This window comes from Lonchura striata, chromosome 2 (assembly GCF_050655825.1).
Source record: "Lonchura striata isolate lonStrDom1 chromosome 2, ASM5065582v1, whole genome shotgun sequence".
NCBI classification, from domain to species: Eukaryota; Metazoa; Chordata; class Aves; order Passeriformes; family Estrildidae; genus Lonchura; species Lonchura striata.
The window spans coordinates 83,471,521-83,492,228 of NC_140704.1; the positions used below are offsets into that span (position 1 = coordinate 83,471,521).

General features: G+C 37.2%; 1 protein-coding gene across 1 annotated transcript in view; it reads right to left on the reverse strand.

Annotated features, from left to right (window-relative positions):
- TRIO (trio Rho guanine nucleotide exchange factor) overlaps window positions 1-20,708 on the reverse strand; it is a 246,193-nt gene that overhangs the window by 63,572 nt on the left and 161,913 nt on the right. The window contains exons 29-34 of the mRNA XM_021528950.3: window positions 18,455-18,566; window positions 16,298-16,488; window positions 13,184-13,285; window positions 10,933-11,075; window positions 10,234-10,333; window positions 1,855-2,098 (exon numbers count right to left, since the gene is read on the reverse strand). Of these exons, the coding sequence (XP_021384625.3) occupies window positions 1,855-2,098; window positions 10,234-10,333; window positions 10,933-11,075; window positions 13,184-13,285; window positions 16,298-16,488; window positions 18,455-18,566 (892 nt within the window). The remainder of the gene's footprint in view (window positions 1-1,854; window positions 2,099-10,233; window positions 10,334-10,932; window positions 11,076-13,183; window positions 13,286-16,297; window positions 16,489-18,454; window positions 18,567-20,708) is intronic.

Here is a 20,708-nt window from a genome sequence, read left to right on the forward strand (position 1 = left end):
CTCACTTAAGTCACGAAGAGGAAACTTTACAAATGAAATATCCATCTCCTAAAGCCTGACACCCAGCAATGTGGGAATAAACAATTAGCAGCTGCTTCCTATCAGTTGGAATTAGGATGGCATACCATAACATCCAGAAGGAAGCCTGTGGCAGGGACAGAAGGCAATTCTGAGGCTGCATTCAACCCTGCAAATCATGCTCATTCTAGCAATGGCTTTTTCTTCTTCAGTGTCCATGATCAATATATTAATTAATGCTCTTTACTTCAAAGCACCATGTGAAACAAAGTAAAGTATCCTTGAAACGCTCCACCCCATTTTCCCTAAACAAATTCTAAAAAAAAAAAAAAAAAAAAAAAAAGGAATGCAGGTCACGTCCACTGGGTTGATTAAAGAAGTTACTATTGTAACTTCTCAAACACAAAACCAGCTCAGTCTGTCCCTCGGGATTGTGACAGGCTCAAGGTATTTCATATTATGTACACATATATATATAGTCCAGTCCTAGTCTGCCTCTCCTAATAAAATTCTCTGCATTTAAAGGCAAAGTCCTTAAGGTCCAAAGGAAATTGGATTTATCAGTTCTTGTCAGTGTTGTTAAAAAAAAAAAACAAAACCCAGATTTCAACCTCTAGTCCAAGAAGAAATAAGTTATTCAGTATTATTATACATTTTCCAATTTTATCATCAGAACATCTGCAAGCTTTCCTTATCCAAATTATTGCAGGACACAAAATGACAAAAGACTACTACAACTATACAGCTCAATCCTTCAAACTCCCCCCCAGCCCCTAATCACTCTACATTCAGGAAGTTCCTGCTATGCCTGCCCCTAATGTAAGAAACACAGACTCACTCCTGTTTTAGTCAAGCATATTTATACAGTGTCTTAAAAAAATGGGAAAAAAATTGCAGTACCTGGAATGGACTGAATAATTTAAAAAATTGTGGTTACATTCATGAAAAACTTTCCAAAAACAAGAATTTTGTGTTTTGGAAGACAAATTATCCCAAATATCACTTGTCTGCTAACCTTATTACCTGCAATAAGAAACTCTTTGAAATAAATCTTTTCCCATAGCATGTGATGAAATGCCTTCCAACAAACTGTTTTTCTGTTTGTTTCCCCTCCTATTTTTTTGTAAGTTCACATTTTTTTCTATTCACAGCCTGCAAACTCAAGAAGCTGCAAATGAGGCAAGCAAGCATTCTCTCTGATAACAATCTACTCTTTGAACCTGGATAGTTTACAGACGCAAAAAATTAGAGTACACTAAAACCCTAAAACCTTTCAAAAAAATCATCACATTTTTCTTGCACCTTTCAGGGGAATATTCTTTAATGCATCTGAAAAAAAAACCAAAGTAAGATTTCAGAGACACTCTGGGAAAAAGTGTGCCAGCAGTACACTGAAAAGCTCAGTTAAATAAAACACAGAAGTCCAAACAAACAATTCCTGTGCCAGGGCTTATGGAGGAGTGTATTTGCCTTTTCCATTGCTGAACCTTCTTACTGCAAGGTTTCTCAGGAAACTACTTCTTACTGCAGGGTTTCTCAAGAAACATTGATAATCCATCCCTCCCCACTTTCAGCACTTCTCAGGTACAGATTTTCCCATCACTGCAGTGTGATCTAATATGATGTATAACTCTTCACTAAGATATGATTTTCTTAAACCTCTTTCCTATCTTTAGCCTTAATACTGAGAACTGCCAAGCACTTATTCTTGGAAAAGACAGCGTGGTTGCTGAAAACAAGGCAGTGCAGAACATCGAAGCTGCCATATGCAGCATATTCTCCATTGCCCAAAACTCACACTGCTAATGTCTAGACTTTGTGTCCATCATTCCTTACCTTTGTGGTTAAAAATGCCCTCCATCTCCATGCTACTGCGAGAGTGGGCGATGCACAGGGAGCCGCAGGGAACCAGGCCTTCCGCAGCTGGGGAGCGATCTGTGGTTCGCACCAGACACCAGTCGGGCTTGTCATGTGGCCTCTCCAGGACCTCCACCGTCTGCCCACGGCGGATTGTCAGCTCGTTGCTGTTGCAGGCAGTGAAGTCGTGGATCACCACTGTCAGCTCGCACCCACCAGACAACTGCGAGGGAGAAAAGAAGGAGAAGCCAGATGAATGTTCGTTATCAAACCATCCGTCACACACCGTTACCTATTTAGGACTCCTGGCAGGATTTGTATTTTGGATGAGATAGCAGGCTTCTGGGACTTTCCACACCAAGAAGAGAGCATTTCAAAATCAGGCAGTTCTGGCGTTTTAGAACAGAATTCTAACTCTGCTTGTCTCTGCCTATTGTTCAAAGCACACTGATTGTGACAGTGCTGGGCGGAGGATTTAAGCAGCTTTTCTTGCTAGACTGCTCCTTATCCTAAAAGCTGAAGTAGCAGTCACTTCTGAATATATTTTATGTGTGATAATTAGCAAAAAAAAAAGGTCAGATATTACTAAATACAGTCACCCATGAGCTTTGTTATCTTTCAAATTCAAGAGAAAAAGAGGTAGTTTTTTCAAATTAACTTACTATCTTATTCCCACTCTACTCACAGTTTACACACACAGGTCACAGAATCGTCCAGGACACATCATACACAAATGTAAAAGTCAGTGTAAAGTTCTTCAAAAAGCATTCCCAAATACTTAAGTGTTTAATAGAAAATTCACACAGGCTTACAACTTTCACGTTTTTGTTGGTTTTCCCAAATAAAACTGCACAAACTTGAATTAAAAATCATGCAAGCTTAGGTTTTCCTCCCCCTCTTCAAAACACTTCATTAGAATAACTTTGCCTAAGAATTAGTTTAATCTCTTTGATTGTTTTATCCGCTTTGATGTGAAATGAAAATTATTATCAGAACTTTGCAAAGTTCCCAAGATTGCTCAGTGCCAAAGCACCCATCCAACTTAAGCAAGCAGTTCTAGAATTCCTTCTTCCTTATGGCAACAGCATTCCAGGCTACTTCAGTTTTTCATGTGTGAGCATTTCTATAGCTCTAGCTGCTTCAGTGCAACATTCATACGAGATCGCAGCTGGCCTTCAACTTCTGTGTGTTCAGTAATTTTGAACCAAGCCAGTAAACTCCTTCAGCTCAGTGAGGTAATCTTGCAATGCTCTACACTGACAAAGGAGGATCATGCCCTGTGAGAGGTTCAGTTGCATCATGTCTAGAAACAATGCCACACCAACACACTTACACAGATCCTGCCACGTTGCGTTTGACTGTTTCATGACTGCCAGCTATATCCCATGAGCTTCAGAAATAGGAGATAAGAGACTGCATTGTTTCTTATTTATTGGTTTTCATTACATGCCTGGAATGGAAACACTGGACAAAAACTTTTCTAGGAAAATGCTATGTGTTATTATCAAGCAAGAATTTCAGAGCAAATGACAAAACCAGCAAAATCGCAGTAAGAATCAAGGGACAATTCAAACTTTGCCTCCTCAAGTCTGCAACAAATGACAGAACCTAACTCCTAGCAGATGGGCTGCAGTAACTCCAGAGCTTTCCCATGGTATCTGCCTGCTAATCTCACTGGCTATCATTACTTGTGTGTGCTTACAAAGGAGCAGAAGTGTTCTTGAGGTAGTGCTGGGGCCAAGAAGGGCATAAAACCCTCATACATCTAGTGTTTAAGGAAGATAAATCAAGTTGTACCCGTTTAGATACAGGCCAAAAATTGCTTCTACTCTGTCTCTTTGAACAGGCCCAATACACAAATTACAAGGGGTTACACCTTCAAAACATATTACCTTCCCCCTCATTAAAATGTTTCCTGTTCCCTTACACTCCCTTTTTTAGTCCAAAGCTATGTAAAGGGAGAAAAGTAGAGCTTTCTCTTGCTTTCTGGTATTGATTTATGCGGCTGCCTTTGTCAGAGCAACTTAGAAACAATTGAAACCATCTGTATGCCTGATAAGGACTACCAAAAAAGCTGATGAAGTATGACTTCACAAGCTGTCCAGGGCAGACCAAATTTTTCTCAGGAGTCCATATCCCATCCAGTGCAAGCACAGTAACAAGCTGACACTTGCTAGAAGCTGCATCTCATCCTTATATTTCCTCCTAAATACCTACAGAAGCATATCTTTGGTGCTCTGTTTGCTTTCCTAACCCTTTACTTCCTACAAATAGAGATTAAGGTATATTTTATTGAGTGGTGCAATGGCCATGTTTTGGTAATATAGTTGTTCTTTCTTCTCTTTTTCCTAATAAAACAAAGTAGGGTCTCATATTTTATGTTTTCTAAGTATTTTATATAATATTAAGCTAAAGGAAAAAGCAAATGAAGGTTGTCAATGGCCATGTCAGGTGGCCAAAGTACACAAAATTCTTCGTTTTTCAGATAATGTGATAATCAGATATTCTAGTTGGCCAGCATTCCCCTGAAATTCAATACTCATTCACACTTCAGTACAGAATGCAAGACACTTCTTGCTCTTGGTTGTTAGGTTCACACCATCCTCAAACATGCACCTATGCTGTTACGTGCAACTTAGGGCAGAACTTTTCCACTACTGCTAAGATATTGAAACCAATTATTTCTGTACCCAGCACATACATATGGCACTTTGGAGAGCTAAGCAAGAAAAGCATTTACCAATTTTCCCTTCCTTTGGGTTAACTTCCTTTCTTTCTGCCTACTACAGTAGTGGTTAGGAAACACTTCTTTCCTCTTTGTTTCACTGCTCAATTTCTTCCCATAACACACTTTCTGAAAGCAGTTTCATTTTTCACACTGATTAAATGCAATTGGACAGCAGGGAGTGTCTGTGATTAAGAGTGTTGCTCAATAGCTGTTGCTGGACAGCTTTGGCAAGGCTCTCCAGGCTAGCTGCAGAGAAGAGAAAGAGGAACAGAAGAAACTGGGAGACTGACTTGCACTGAAGGGAAAAGAGTTACAAACCATCAAAATCCAAATTTAGGCTGAACAAAGGCTTTACATACTTTATCCATCCGTCTCAAGAAACCTTTTATGTAAACCGAATTAATCATGCATGATAAAAATAAATGATGCTATGTCTGAAACATGGGAACTGGAGAGACTAGATGAGACACAAGAGCCAGACAGAAACAGAACTGCAGATGACAAAGAGGCGTAAGGTTTAATTAAACAGCTTATCATGGGACATAGTGCCTTGCCATTACCAAAATTAACGTCAACCATCTATGTTCACCTCTCTGGGGCCTTTTAGTCGCTGTCGCTTGTAGAGAGAAAGAAAAAACCAAACAAAGCAAACATGTGAACACTCACTGACCGAGTACATTCTTAGCATAGGTTTGCTGATGTCAGACACACACTAAGTCTATCTGCCACCACTACCTGCAAACACCATGACTGACCAGATATTCAAGAGCCTTTATATCAGGCCATATAACATCCTCTCAGGATTGCAAATTAAATTTAATTTTCTATGGTAATTTTACATTCAGAAGAAAGGAAAGCAAAGAAAAGCTAACAAGATTTCTCAATTATTTCAAGAATAAAAATCATTAATCTCTGTTTAAAATGCACTTTGGCAGAAAATAAATGGGACAGCACAGAAGTTCTGCCTCAAATAAAGAGCATTTCACTTTGACCGGGTAAGCTGTCCAGACTTGGTTTCCAACTCTGAAAAGATGTGTGTACTCAGAGCCATGTTAGTTTTTTTAATTAACATTTTTTTCTACCGATTCAAACTTTTTCTCTTCCAGAGACTCAGCTGGCAGAACTAAATACTTGGTTGTCTCCTGTTGCTTCAGTCCTTTTTCCGTCTTTCAAAGAACTACATACAAGCTTAAAAAAGCATGAAAATTAAATACAACTTCACATAGACAGTAATACAAAGTGTTAGCAGCTGAGCACAAAAGACAATTTCTTAAAATTAAAATATTGCCCTACTGACCACCCACAGCAGCTACCATGATTCCTACTATTTAGGATAGCAATCTAAGACAGCTTTTCTTCTGAAAGCCTCTCATGTTCTCAGATACCAAAATACTAGGTTGGATTATATAATGTTTCTACCAGATCACTGAATAGAAGCATGAAAAAAACCTATCAGATCTACATTGTTCCCTTCAGCCTCCCTCTTTAATTTCCTATGCACTGGATCAATTCAAAAGACAATGCTAAAAATGAGAAGAGGTTGGTGAAAGGCCAGATGAGTGGTCCAAGAATCTCTTTTATCCATTAGCCACCTAAAATGCTGGCTACACATCTACAGAATGTGAATGGAAGGAATGCCATGAAAGGTGAAAGGCAAAATATTTACTGAGAAGGGTACAATAAGAGCACTCATGCAGAAAATGGAGATGCTTTGATGGACTAGAAATCTCTCTCAAAAATCCTGTATTTCATGCCGGATCCCATTATACCTTCCAATGCCTCAGGATGCGTCAGTGCTATCGGTGCTAATATTTAGCATGTCTTGCAATATGAAGATACACCCCATGATAATAAAAAAAGAAAGGGCTCTTAAATTACCTAGTCCACTTCATTCCCTTCCTCTAGAGCATGATCAACCACATCTGTGTGAATCCTTAACATTTATCCAAACTGTTCTCACAGATCTCCAGTTATGGAGATCCCCCAGCCTTCACAATTACTCTGCTCTAGGGTCTCACATGTTCATACCCATGAAAAGTATTATTGCAGTATTTTTTTAAAAATAAGTCCTTTGATTTAATCCCATCCACTTAAAATATAGGTTAAAGACTGCTGAGTAACTCTGTGCGGTAGCCTTTTTCCCCACTTGAAGACCTGAAGTTTTTCCTCCTGCCTTTTCTCTTCCCTTTAGACTTGTTAGCCCCAATTCTTTACCTTGCCCTGTAAGTTAGGTTTAGTAGACTTCTAATAAATCTTTTTCTTCTTTCCCTCAGAATTCCTCCAATGAACCACTGATTTTCCAAAATTTTGTACTCAAAACTGAATGCAGTATCTAATGGAAGCCTTATGAGTTCTGAGTAAATAACGAGGACTCAGTGTCCTCAGCATCTCATTTCTACAAGTCAATATATTAATGCTTTCCTTGCCCTCCCAGATGCGTCACACAGCTAAATAATAAACATCTTGTGAGCCTCTGTAGCTTCTCAATCATCCTCTCAAAAATGGTTTCAGATTCTCACTGTTTTCATTAGCTATTTCTACCTATTCATATAAGCTCAAATGTGTTCCTATTACATTGCACAGTATTTTGCCAGTTAATTTTTCCCATTGCCAAGATTATTCTGATTTCTAATTCTGCCTTCCAGCACTATTTTCAGATGACAAGAAGCTGGGAAGGATGTCAATGTCAGCTTTTTAAACATATGGTCTATTGCATCATCCCAGTCATTACTGAAAAGCAGCATTGCAACAGTGAAGCCAACAATCAAAGGTTAAAATTCTAGCCTAAAAAGCAAGGGTGGAGAAGAAAAATGCTAATCGTGAATTTATTCTCTGTTGTTATGGCAATTACAATTATGTCAGAAAACAAGATGCAAGCAAAGAAGTTCATCTGGACAATATTCAACCACTTACTATCAAGGTTAAGGATTTTCAGCTCTTTCAAAGTGTATCTCTGAGAAGGTGAGAAAGAATATTGACATTTGGATAAAGGACTTCAATCCTGATATACTCCCTCTATAACAGTTTAGCACTTCTAACCAAAACATTTATTTTAAAAGAATGAACTGTCTGAATACGTAATTGGAGGAACTAAAAAAATGGTATTACTTAGCTGTTGATTAATATAACATGTTTGGTATTTTTTTGTCTTTTCTCAACCTCAATAATGGATACATGTGAACAGAAGAATGTTCAGCAAGAGATTATTAAGAAATATAGCACGAAACAGTTCTACTACTCAATTATTACTGGTTTTAATTACTTGATATTTTTAATATCAAGTATTTTCTGTGATATTTAATACCAAGTAATATCAAATGAGTGGTCCAAGAATCATTTATATTTTTAATATCAATGTTTAATGTTTTTAATGTTTCTTGATTTGGAATCCCATCTCAATTAGCTCCATGCTCCAAATTTGACCAAGGAGCTCCACTGCTTCCTCTGGCTAACCACATCAACAGCACTTTAAATCTGTACAACTCTTTTATTCCATTTCTGTAAGAAATTCACACACACTTTAAGCTTCTAGGCTAAGAAAGCAGAGTAGATTTTAAATTCCAGGTCAACTGTAGCTAATGAATTTTCAACATCCAAAGTGAGAGATTACCTCAGACTCGGCAATGGTGTTAAGACACCCTGCAGATTTCACTGGCCTGTTACTGTTCCTTAATAATTTTTATTTTACATTTTTAAATAGATTAAAGATTTTCTCAATTATTTAGCAAACCAAAACATACAATAGAAACACTAAACAAAGCTACACTGCTAATTCACACCCTTTTTAGAAGTGCACAGTAGTAAATTGTTTCCTTGGACATACAACACACAGCACAAGTGATTTCCAGGGAGTCATCAGTTTGTTTTTCTTGGCAAAGAAAAGCCTAACAAAAATTTTATGCATAAATGCAAGATCTCAAAAATACTTGAAATACAACAATACAGTCAATAATCACACCTAAAAACTGTCAGGAAAATACTGAAAAGTGTTTTCCACTTCTCCTTCCTTCCATTCCTTCTCCTTTTAACTCCTGTTGAACAGGTTGTTGGTAAGACTCCTCCTCATGTCAGGCTGGAAAACAATCCTGAGGACATTCTGCTTGGCCACCTTTCTCAGCAATTCTCACACCATGCATGAAATATTCCTGAGAGCGGCATCAGGAGACAACCGTGCTATCCACCCTAGTGAACAGTGCATCACAAACAAGAGCAGAAGGGTGATGGCTCTGCAGGGCAGGGATGGACTGCATCCCCTCCAGCCTGCATGCACACAGCCTGGTGTCTCAGCCAGGGAAATTACAAAAAGCATGGCTTGCTTCTGGGTGTCACAAGTTACCTGAACTCTTCTTTGAAGAACTGTTTGCTAGCAGACAAAACTCAATGTTTTTAAATCCCTAAATAGTTAAGTTAGAATGCTAAGACAGCAAAACAAAAGTCATCAAAAGAGTTCTTCCTCCAACCAACTGTTCTTCTCACAGCTATCTTTAGAAGCCGCTACCAAAACTACAGAACAACCGCAGTACAAATGCACAAAGTCAAAACATATGCTGTTCTTGACAAATACAAGAGCAACCTAAGCATCTGATATTTCCCTCCTCCTCTCTGGTTCTCCATATGGAAAAATCAAACCACAGAGTTTGAGCAACATGTGAAGATAGAAAAAAACTCACACAGAGTTTAGGTGATAATGAGAATGGTCAAAATATTATTCTGAGAACCTATTCATTTAGCTACCCTGAAGAATACTGGTCATTTATCTGCATAGTTTGAATGGCTCATCAAAACAATTTTGTGCAAGGAAGTAATAGACCAGAAGGCCCTAAGCAAACTTTAAAGTAATTTGCTAGGTGTCTTCAGTGTTTTAATTCATTCTTCTGTTTGATAAACTTTTATTATCCATCTCTACCTCCCTCCAGGGTCCTAACACTTCTCACTTGCCAAAAATCTTGTTTCAAATTCCTATTAACACGAACATATTTGGAAAATTTTTATTCTTTTGACACTTATCTTTCTTCCACCCAAGGGAAACTCAGGTTGTGTATCCTTACGGTACAACCCAGCCAAAATCTACAGGAAGAGATGGAGGAAAGGAAACACCAGCGCTAGTATGAAATGAGAGTCTGGTGGGTTACTTCTGGACAATTCCATCAGTTTTCATGCAGAAAGTGAACACCTACTCCCTAACCCATAAACATTGGAGAGTATTTCCCTTTACAACAGTAACTCTGGCAATCACCAGCCTCAAGCCAACATGAAAAACAGATGGCATGCTTTCAGGAAGGCTGAAATTAACATCAAGAAAAATTCTGTGCATCACTATCAAATTTTGTGGAAAAAAACCCTTTCATTTTAAACTGGGTTAAATCTTTGAGCAAACTGCAGACCAGAGGGGACCAAAATGTTTTCAAATTGGCACAAACATAATCTCTTCATGACCTATTAGATTTAATCAATTGCTCCTGCTCCCCCATGATATCAAGGTATTTTCTCTACTGCAGACTGCTATTTTTAAGAGACCAAGTATTTCCATGCCTCTTCTCTGAAGGTACTAAGGATTAATCTTGGGTGCTAATTCACACTAAGGGACAAATCATCTGCTCTCAGCACAGAGCAATGCCCGGGAAACTTACCTTATCACTGTCTAGTGTGTTCTGGGAGGTTCGTGAGGCAATTGAAATAGTATCAGGCTGGCTGCTGCCATCTCCCTGACTGTCCAGGTCCTCGCCATCTCTGCAAAGAATTCAGTTTTCATTACAAGAGTAGTACTGTGTTTGTAACATGCTAGTTAAGGAAGTGAGACACTCCCAGTGTGGCAAGAGACACCAAATTTACTGATGCAAGAATCAAATACAGAGTACTTAGTAATCTGTTCTCTGCTGTAAGAGAAGAGATTCATTTGCAAGGTATACATCACATAAAATTAAGGCAACAACCAGTGAGCCAGAAATATGGCAACAAACTTGCACAGTCACTTAGCCAAAGCTAGCAAGGAGGATACTTGTGACACATTTCAAGCTTCATAAAAGGAAAATGAAGGACCTGAGTAACACATGCAGAATTGCAAAAAGTCTAAAATGTACAGTTATCCTGTACTGCAGCTCCAAATCCCTTCTGTAATGGCTCATTTACACAGGCCAGGGACTGTTCAGAGCAGAAATATCAACAAATTCAGCACTACAGAAAACTGTGAATTAATGATAAGATAAAAGTGGACAAAATGACTCTTGCATTTGTCCAATTCACTTAAAAGGCATTCAAAATTCAACACTACAGGGGAAAGAGCACTGTTGTATACTTAGAGATCTCTGATCATTTGAAATACTACTTACCTTCTTCCTTTCTGTTTTGTTGTTGGTGCAGTTTTGGGAATATGGATGGGCTCTTTCAATGCCCCTTTCAGATGAATAGTCCTTTCTTGTATCACTTCCCGGATGTGTTTGATCCAGTCCTGTTTATTCTCTATACTGGATGCCTTTGATATGCAAAAGAAACAAAACCCCCACAGAGGACCATTATGGCTGAGTAGATCCACACATACAGTCAGCTAATAAACACAAAGAGGAATACACAAAGAATGACTTTGTGAAAAATTTCTGGAAACCTGAACAGAGAAAAGGAAATTCTAGCTGGCTGCCTTGACTTTGAATCGCCAACACTACTTTACACCTCTCAACACTATTAATATTGGTAATTTAAAAAATATTTCAAACTTAATTCAGAGTTTACTTTTTTAACTTGATCACTAAAGCCTGGTATGTATCTAATGAGAATGAGACGAATTCTAGTAATAACTTAGAGAACTCCAGTACTAACACCTTGAATGCTGGTGTTTTAAAGTCACACTACATTTTAGTTCAATTCTAATTTGAAAGAATAATAATCTACTATTACCAGCAAAAGAAGTTAACTTTTACGGCAACACATTTCATGTATTACTCTTCCCACTTTTTGATACAAATCTTGAGGCAGAAAGCTAATTTAGGGATTGTATGCTAATTACTGCCTGCAACATATCTATTTTTTTAAATACTCCAGAAGTTACTTGATATCCACCTGCCCGACTTGTAATCTGATTGCTTAGCCCAATTTAACCCTGCACCTGAAATACTGCCAAATATAAATATTATTGCAGATCTAAAGAAATTATTACATATAGTTTCCTTAATTATATACTACTTCTCTTAATTGCTGTATCCTAAAATAATTGGCTTCAAATACATTATAAATATTTAATATATTATAAATATATAATAACCAGGAATTCTAAAGGGATTAAGAAAATTGTAGGAACAGATGGACAGGTAGGAAAAAGAATTTTGTTTTCTTTTACAAACAAAAACATTTAGGAAAATAACCTAAACATGCCCTTTTAAAAAAATCTTTTATTTAGTATTTCATGGAATTTACTTCTAATATTAATGAGGTAAGGAAGTGCCTGTTTCCAGCCTTCAAAACTGAAAAATCAAACAAAGTCCACAAAATTGTGGAAGAGCTTGATGTATCATAGAAATTTTCTAAATATCCTCTGCACTAAATAAAGCACAGAACAGAAACACCTTAAAGTGATCTTATGTAGAGAAACCTTAATTAAAACTTTTTATTTGTCTCTGCCCTGGGAGCATAATTTCAGGCTGCAAAACATTGTCTGTGAATTTATGGGAACATTAAAAACTGAAAGAAAATCTAGTATGCATTAAAGTTACATTTAATTTCCTTGCATTCCTTGACTGCTGCCAGAAGCCTAATGCAAACTATTGTTAGCCTGTAATTCACAAGGAAAAGATTCAAATTTGGACATGTGAATTGAAGATGCCATTTTTAAGTGACATTATTAGTATTCACTATGAATATATGTGAAATCACAAACAAGTTAAATAGTAGGTGTATTAACCTATAAATGGGAATATGAACTTTGCTTCAGTTCAACAGAGCTCCTCAAAATATGCTAGATTACCCATTAGCTGCTTATGGTATTACAGAACAGGTTTTTCAGTTGAGGAGTTACATGCCATAATCACAGAAAACACTAATTTAGCCATTCTTCTAGTTAGGCAAAGAGCACTACTGACACCTGTAACTTGCCCAGACACAAAATTTATAGGCATTACATGAACCTTTCATCCAAAGGCAAGTAGCCCACAGAAAGACATAAAAATCTCTTGCAGTGTTTGTTTTCTGCAGAAAAATATGGGTCATGAAAAGCAGCATTGCCAACAAGCAGCTATGACTTGAGTGTGAAAGCTAACACTGATGCCATAATTTCTTTATGACACCAGCTCCCTGACAGCTAATTGCTGAAGTCTTCAAGCTTATGGAAGTCCGTGGGATCAAACCTCTCCCTACTATGATTTGTGAAAGCAGGTCTGTTTAATTCTTCAGTAGGCTACAAAGATTCCCCTCTGCTCTCAGACCACATGAGTTACATATATATACACCAGCACCTCTGCAAATACAAATGAAATTATTTGTCAGCAGCTATCCCTCTCAAAGCAGGAAATCACTCCTTGCTTTCACAACAAGGAGATAACAAAAACATCTACAAGACTTGCTATAGACTAGAAGCACATCTGCTAAAATTACCTTGAGAACAATTTTGTTGTCTGAAGTTGGTGTCCTTCCAACCCACAGAGCAAACTTGCAGGGGTCTCCTTCTACATGTTCTGTGACACCCAGTTCAGAAGTCTAGAATTACAAAAAAATTGTTAGGACCACACAGCATTTTTTCTCAGAAGCTAACAAAAGCATGCTAATAATCTACAAAATTGAGGACTGCTATTTGAAGAGGTTTTCAGGAGCTTAAGGCTAACTCATATGCTAGAGAGAATCCTTTATTCTGGTGCAGTGTGAGGTCTCTTCAAAAAAGGAAGAACTGCAAGTTTAACAGTCTTTTCTATAAAGTGACAAGAAACAATAACACTTACAATCTCAATACCGAATTGCTTATTTTCGTTCTTGGACTTGACAGTAAAAGCCTTATAACTCTGAAGAAGATGCTTGGCAAAAAGTAGTTTTGACTTCTCTCCCTATTCTTTTCCATTGGAGAACACTCACTATTCGATTTTTATGCTCTCTCTCAGATAAGATATGCTTAAGAATTCTCTTGATAGCTTCTAAAACTCTGGTTTCTTTTCTGCCAAATGAGCCTTTCCTAGTGTGCTTCTTTCCCTCTGAAACAGATTAAATAATTCAGAAACGTAGCTTCCCTGGAGAATTTTGTGACACAACTACATGAACAATCAGTCTGTAGGAATGTTCTTATGTCAGACCTTAAAAGCTAATTATCATCCAAAATGTTCTCACTTTCTGACTGGATAATCTCACTCATATGAAATGGCTTCCACTTTAAACAATTCATACAGGCTCTGTTCCAAAAAAATTTACAAACTAAGAAATACAGCTCAAATTAGAAGAGCCCTCACTTCCCCAACAGCTGCTAAATATTCTCACATGATTAGAAGCTGTATTTTTCCCCTCATACACATCATCATTAGCATGTACACACTTCAACACACGAGATGCTAGGATACCCAATACCTGAGTAAAGGTACTTTTTTTCTTGTATCACTTGGATGTCAATTTGGCTTTTTTTTTTTTTTTTTTGTGTGTGGGTGGGTGAAAGCTCTTTAGTTACTTTTTTTCTTCTAAAATAATCCCATCCCAACATCTATGCTTCCACACACAACTGTCTTTGCCCAATAGGCAGTTGATCAACACAGCTCTCAGCAAAAGATGCTAAGTCTGCATGTGGCTTTCCAGGACAGGCTCACAGAACAGAAATCATTGTGGGTTACTGGATGCATGTTACTGAGGTGAGGAAGCTCCCAAACATCCACTTACTAGTGACTGGGAGAATATTCTGTCAAAGTAACACCTGCCTGCCTTTTTTTCCACAACCCTCCTTAGGCATTTGCTCTTGGACACTTAAATCTCTTGCCAAATGAGTTCATTAACACATTCTGCCCATATACATGTGTTGTGTGTATGCGTGTGTGTGTGTGTATATATATATATATATATATATATATATATATATATATATATAATGCCATTGAGTATGCTGTGCTAGGGAAATCCTGATGCCCAAAGCAAAAAGAAGGACCTCATTTTTGTAAAGTCATAAGATAGCATAACATACAAAAAAGATCTTCAGCTCAAATCAACATGCATGCTTTCAAAACATGCTTTTTCTAAAGATTAAACTATAAGAGCTGTTATAATAGTAAGCTACACTACAGGGTATTTTGCCAGATAGAATATGACAACAAAAAGAATCCTTGTATTTTAAAAAATGAGGTACAATGAGAGTCTTTAAGATTTCCATCAGCTTCTCTAAGACCTAAAGCTACTGCTAAATTCCTGCCAGAGAAACTGACCTGATGATTTTTAACAGAACTAATTTTTCAGTTTTGTTGACTCTCCCACATAATCCCTTTGCAGCTATTAATATTCTCCAATTTACCAGCATTTTTTTTTTTTTTTAATTTGGGGCTCTTAAGAGCACCAAAGAAAGATGTGCTCAACAAACAGCAGTAGCTGTGTTACCTGCTAGCTGACTGGCATCAGGAAGGAAAGTAAGAGTTGGAAATGAAGTGACAGAATATGCAAAGAAAGATATGGAAAAAAGAGGGTTTGTTTTTTTTTTCACCAACCTGTTTTACCAGTTTAGACACAGAAGTGGGAATGAATGAAGGAAAAGAAGCACATAGAAAAGACTCAGTATTTATACCATCTAGACTTAGTTATATATTCTAATAGGGTCAATACAAGAATAATGTTTTCTAGAGTGTAGTTCTGAGAAGGAAAGTAATTTCAAGTACTTGCTCTAAACTATTTGGTATAAAAGCTAATCCTGCCTTTGATAGATGCAGAGCAAGCCACGGGAGACTGTCTTGCCACTTGGCTACTTAAATTTATGGAGTGTGAATACTACTCTCACCCAAGTCATCCAACAACATAGGAAGGTAAGGATGTGCATTCCAGAGTCATATTTTGTAATGCATGTATTCTAGAGATAAGGAAAGCAAGAGCGGAGGTTTTGGACTGTTTTTTTTTGTTGTTGTTTTTTTTTTTTTTTTTGTTGTTGTTGTTTTGTTTTGCTTTTTTCTTTAATGAGAAGAAAAACATTTCCATCTTTACATCCTTTCAGTAGACCGTTAAGTATTATAATTCTATATGCAGAACTTTATTGTAAGAACACTGGTCTCAGCAAACATTCTGGAATGAACTTTTCCAAAACAAAGTTCTTGCCTTCCCCAATCAGTAGATGTAGGATATCCACTAAAACGAATCCTTAACAGCAATAGTAATCAAGAAAAGTTGAAGGCAGCTCATCAACTCCTTCCATCCTTCTGCTTTATACAAATAAGTGTTAAAGAATGTGCAACCAACACACAATTAAGACAAAACCAGTCTAGCCCAATATTGATTTTCATTTGACCTGACATACCAAGACTGACATGTATCCTTCAGTAGTTGCTTTGAACCTATCCTTTCTCCTCAAAAGCAAGAGAAAGCACCAAAGTGAGATTCAGTCTATACATTCCAAGGCTGTTCTTTTCAGTGCTCTTTAATATTATTTCCAGTTTTTCAGGCACACTTAAATCACCTGAGCTTAGCTGAAGCCTAATCTAGACAGTTTTGTTGTCTAGAAGTATTTCTTGTTTGAAATATGATCAGTTGCTCTCCCATACTTACAAACAGTTTGCTCTTGTAAATGTACTTGCTCCTTCCACTCGAGTCCTTCACTTCTTTACTGAAAACTAAGGACATCTCAAAAAGGAAAAGGTGCCTCTCTCTTCCCTTTCGAATCAAGGTTTTTGGGTCCCACACTTGGAAGGATTCTTGAAGGATGAGTTCTCCCTGAGATTCTATATTTTCATCAAAGCCTAAAAACAGAAGGAAAGCTTTACCATGAAAAGTTGGTAATACAAGTAACATAAAAAGCACAGCTTCTGCTCTTAAAACTGTATGATTTTTTCTCTCTTACACAACTTCCAAAACATGAGATTCCAACAATACTAAAACCAAGATTTTTAACACTGCAATATACTAAATATAACTGCAACTCAAATATATTTCTAAATTCAGACATCCAACTAAGATGTTAAGATTAAGAACTTAATCAACTCTTTGAGCAATATTTTACCAACAAATGACAAATCTGTCTCTGTCAGCTTCTGGTAACCTCTTCTGTGATGAAAATGATTTCTCTTATGAGCTTTCTACCACTGTAGAAAGTAAGCAACTTACAAAGACATAGAGCACATCAGGTTCTTCTTAGAGAGGCAAGCTCCTGCATGCCACCTTTCTGGAGGTACACCTTCTCTACCATGTGGGCAATGAGCACAGAAATGTGTTCCAACTGGGGATGGAGAAACATGGCAGCTTGGAGCTGTTGGCATACAATCAGCCTGCCATTGGTCATGCCAGAATAGATCCACAGTAAAGTAATAACCAGCTGGCTCACTTGTATTGAGACATAATGAAAAAAATATGAAGACTGAGAATACCAACAATTTTACTTCCATTTTAATGGTACCATATTCACCCAGTTTAATGCACAGCTTTAGAGTTGGAGGATAACAAAAGTTGTCTACCATACTCTCCTGAGTGGTATCAGAATGTATTTCAAATAGATAACTGCTTGCCAGTTCTCATGTTCTGAAAAGGGCAACAGTATGGAGAGGATCAGAGGCAAGTTCTGCCAGGATGTTCATTCAAAATCCTCTGGAGAGATAAAGAGGAAATGTGCTCACTCACTATATTTGTCCAACATGGGATGACTCAACAATGCACATATGATTTGTTGTAAAACCAATTAATGTAAAAGATTAGGATATTCTCCAGCCACATTCCCAGTGTTAAAAGATTATTGCCAAAGTTGGTCAGCCTTTATAATACTAAGATCACCTCCTGAACAGGCATTTGGAAGTGATCCTGTAAACTGACCAATATCCTTACTGTTTAAAAAGAAGGAACAGAGGTGATTTGGAGCATTTATATGATCATGGATCACATATCAAACCTAGGCAAAAAATTCCAGTATCTAGTACAATACTGGAAATTCCACAACAAGCTGCATGCTACTACCAGAAGGCAGAGGGGAAGAAAAGGCATATTGACTAGAAGCACTTAAAAGTATTTATTCGGCAACTGTACGGTAAGAGGGCCCTGCTTTTTTCTCAAAAAATTTAAACACCCAAGAAAAACATTTTTATTACTGAATGTATGATTGCACCATTATAAATTATTACATGCCAATTGCAAAACAGATTTTGGCATGAAGTTGTTCTAAGCACATAGATGCATTACATCCAGCCTCCACTGTCTGCCATGAACATGATTATGCTGGGTCAGGCTTGGGCTACGTTGGCTTATGCTGACATTTTACTGCCAGAAGATAGATTTCAACCAAAAGTCTGTTATGGAACAGGCAGAAAACAGATGTGAAGAAGACAAACTTCTTAGAGATAATGATTTGATACATAAATGAGCAAAATCACCAATAATACACTTATCAATCTCATACAAAGAAGCTAAGGTTGGAGAATGCAGCCAAAGCCAGTATATCTGGCCAGTCACCTATTGCATTTTGGGTGAGTAGTGGACTACTTCATTAGCCTACATGTTTTTCAAATCTGCAGTGGCACAACTATAGATCAAGGTGAAAGAACACTTCAAAAATTACTAAAACTCTACCAGCTGACTGTAACAATATATTTTCCTAAATAGTCATCTCATATAGCCCTGCCAAAATGATATGGAAAATACAAACAGAAAAAGAAGAACATGTTCACAAAACAAAGTTAATCTGCAGCACACAATGAATTGGAAAGGCAGCTTGAATCCTACCTTCCAGCATGCTGAGGTGCATGGCATCATTGGCTCGCTTTGGCACACTAAGCATCACCTCCAGGCCATCCTTAATCTCACCTTTACCTTCTTCACAGCACGTGAGCAGCTCCTGCAAAAGACAAACAGACAAAACAACTCTCTATCATTTGTTTTTACATTGATATGACAGACAACCAAAGAGTAGTTCTAACAAACCAAAAATCATTTTTGACACATAAAATCTTCCTGAACTTCTTACTCTGCCAATGACATGACCATGTGCTTTGTTTCTATCATGATCAGTTCTTCAAGGAGCAGCCCAAGCTATCAGTTAACTACTTCTAATTTAAACAGGTTTATCTGCTTAATAAGAAAATCTTTAAAAGTTATGTTAAAGGTTAAAGCAATGTTAAAGACACAGTTATCAGATGCTGTGCTACATCAAGGCCCAGAACAATGCAGCTGCTAAGTCATAAAGATGGGGGAAAGCAGGGCAGCACAAAAGTACCCTTCCCAACTCCCATGTCAGTCATTGCTCCACTGCACCAATCACCTACTCTGTACAACTGCTGATAAAGAGAATTTACACTGTTTTATTCTAAGTTATCCATGAATGACTATTCTGTGTTCACACAGTTAAAAGCAACCTACAGACAAAATCTTTTCAGTACAAACTAGCACTAAGTAATGGACAGAAGTTAGAGAATTTAACATACTGAAGTGTTGTAGCAGAATTTAGGGAATACAGTTCTCTGCCCATTCAATATCCCACAGATTTAATGTAACAGTGCCTGAGCTGATATTCTGATTTCCTGACAGCTTTCAAGCATTTGAATAGTATCAAGATAAAATGTAGGTTACATCACCAAAAGGGCATATTATGTTCCTGCTGTTATTCAAAAAGCCCACTTAATTCATTCCCTCAGGTTAAATTCCTTTTCCTCTTTTTAAAGGGAAAGCCATGTAATGATCATTACAGTATTTTTGTTCAATTGCCAATACCACCATCACAGCAAAACACTACATGATCCCACCTAAATTTTGCATGACAACTCCACAGAACAGTGAGATTAACTAAGTATCTCTCATAGGCACAGAAGAGGAGCAGCTTCAATACCATTTGGAAAATCAAGTGAATCTTTCAGAACTGTAAAATGTTTCATCTATCATTCAAGTTTCAGGCTCTTAGTCCTACCATACTATACATCTCTCTCCTATTACAAAATCCATTTTACTATGCAGCAAAGACACCTGGCTCTGCAAACACTGGTGAAATCAATCTATCCCACCACTTCCATAAAGCAGCAGGCTAAAGCATATTCATACTAAAAATAATTGTTTGAATTAATTCCTTAATTTCTGAAACATTATAACTTCAAAACAAGAAAAAAAGAAATATAAAATTTCTGGAAATTATAACTTGACCAAGTTGCAACTCCTTGCAAGTGGAAAACAGACACTAAACTTCAGTCAAAAATGACAGATTTATTTCCACCCAATGTGACCTGAAATAGCCTCTAGTGTTTTCCAGAAATTTCAAAAACAATCACACATGGCTGTTCTGAATAAAAAGGGGAGACACAGATTAGTTACAATGCTTTTGTAGGCTGCTACAACAGAACAAGCATTGCCACCTACCAGCAACCCAGCACAGTCCAAGAACACTGCTGCTCACTTGAGAAGACATCTGTCCACTGAGTGAAAGTTTTAACTACAAGGCTCCAAAAGTTGTGCTTATTTAGCAGCTATTATTTACTTGACATTTCCAGGCAACATTACAAATAAAAACTCTTTATGCAACAGCTCTATAGGTACAGTCACAATGTATAAATATTTATTGATACACAGAGATATTTAAATATCTTATAGATATTTTGTATTACAGTTTTACATATAAATAAATATACTATTATCTATTTTACAGTATTTAATACCATCAGCATAGCTAATGGCATGCCAAAATTTGATGTACAAACCACTACGAAAATTGTTTTATAGCCATATAGTCATGAATCACCTTTTTACGCTGGAAATGCAAATTATGTTTTCTAAGTAAACATCAGTAGACATGTATCTTTTTTTGGTTTACAGAAATCTGGACAAAAAGTTGCTTGTTTATGCCTTCTTTCATTTTTTCAGTTGAAATTTTGCAGCAGTATTTGTGGCTGCCCAGGATGCTGGAGTCTTGGAGAGCAGAGTAGAACAACCCTCCTGATTTCAGCAAGAGCTTTGCCTTCTTATGACCAGCAGAATCAGATTAAGAACCCTGAAT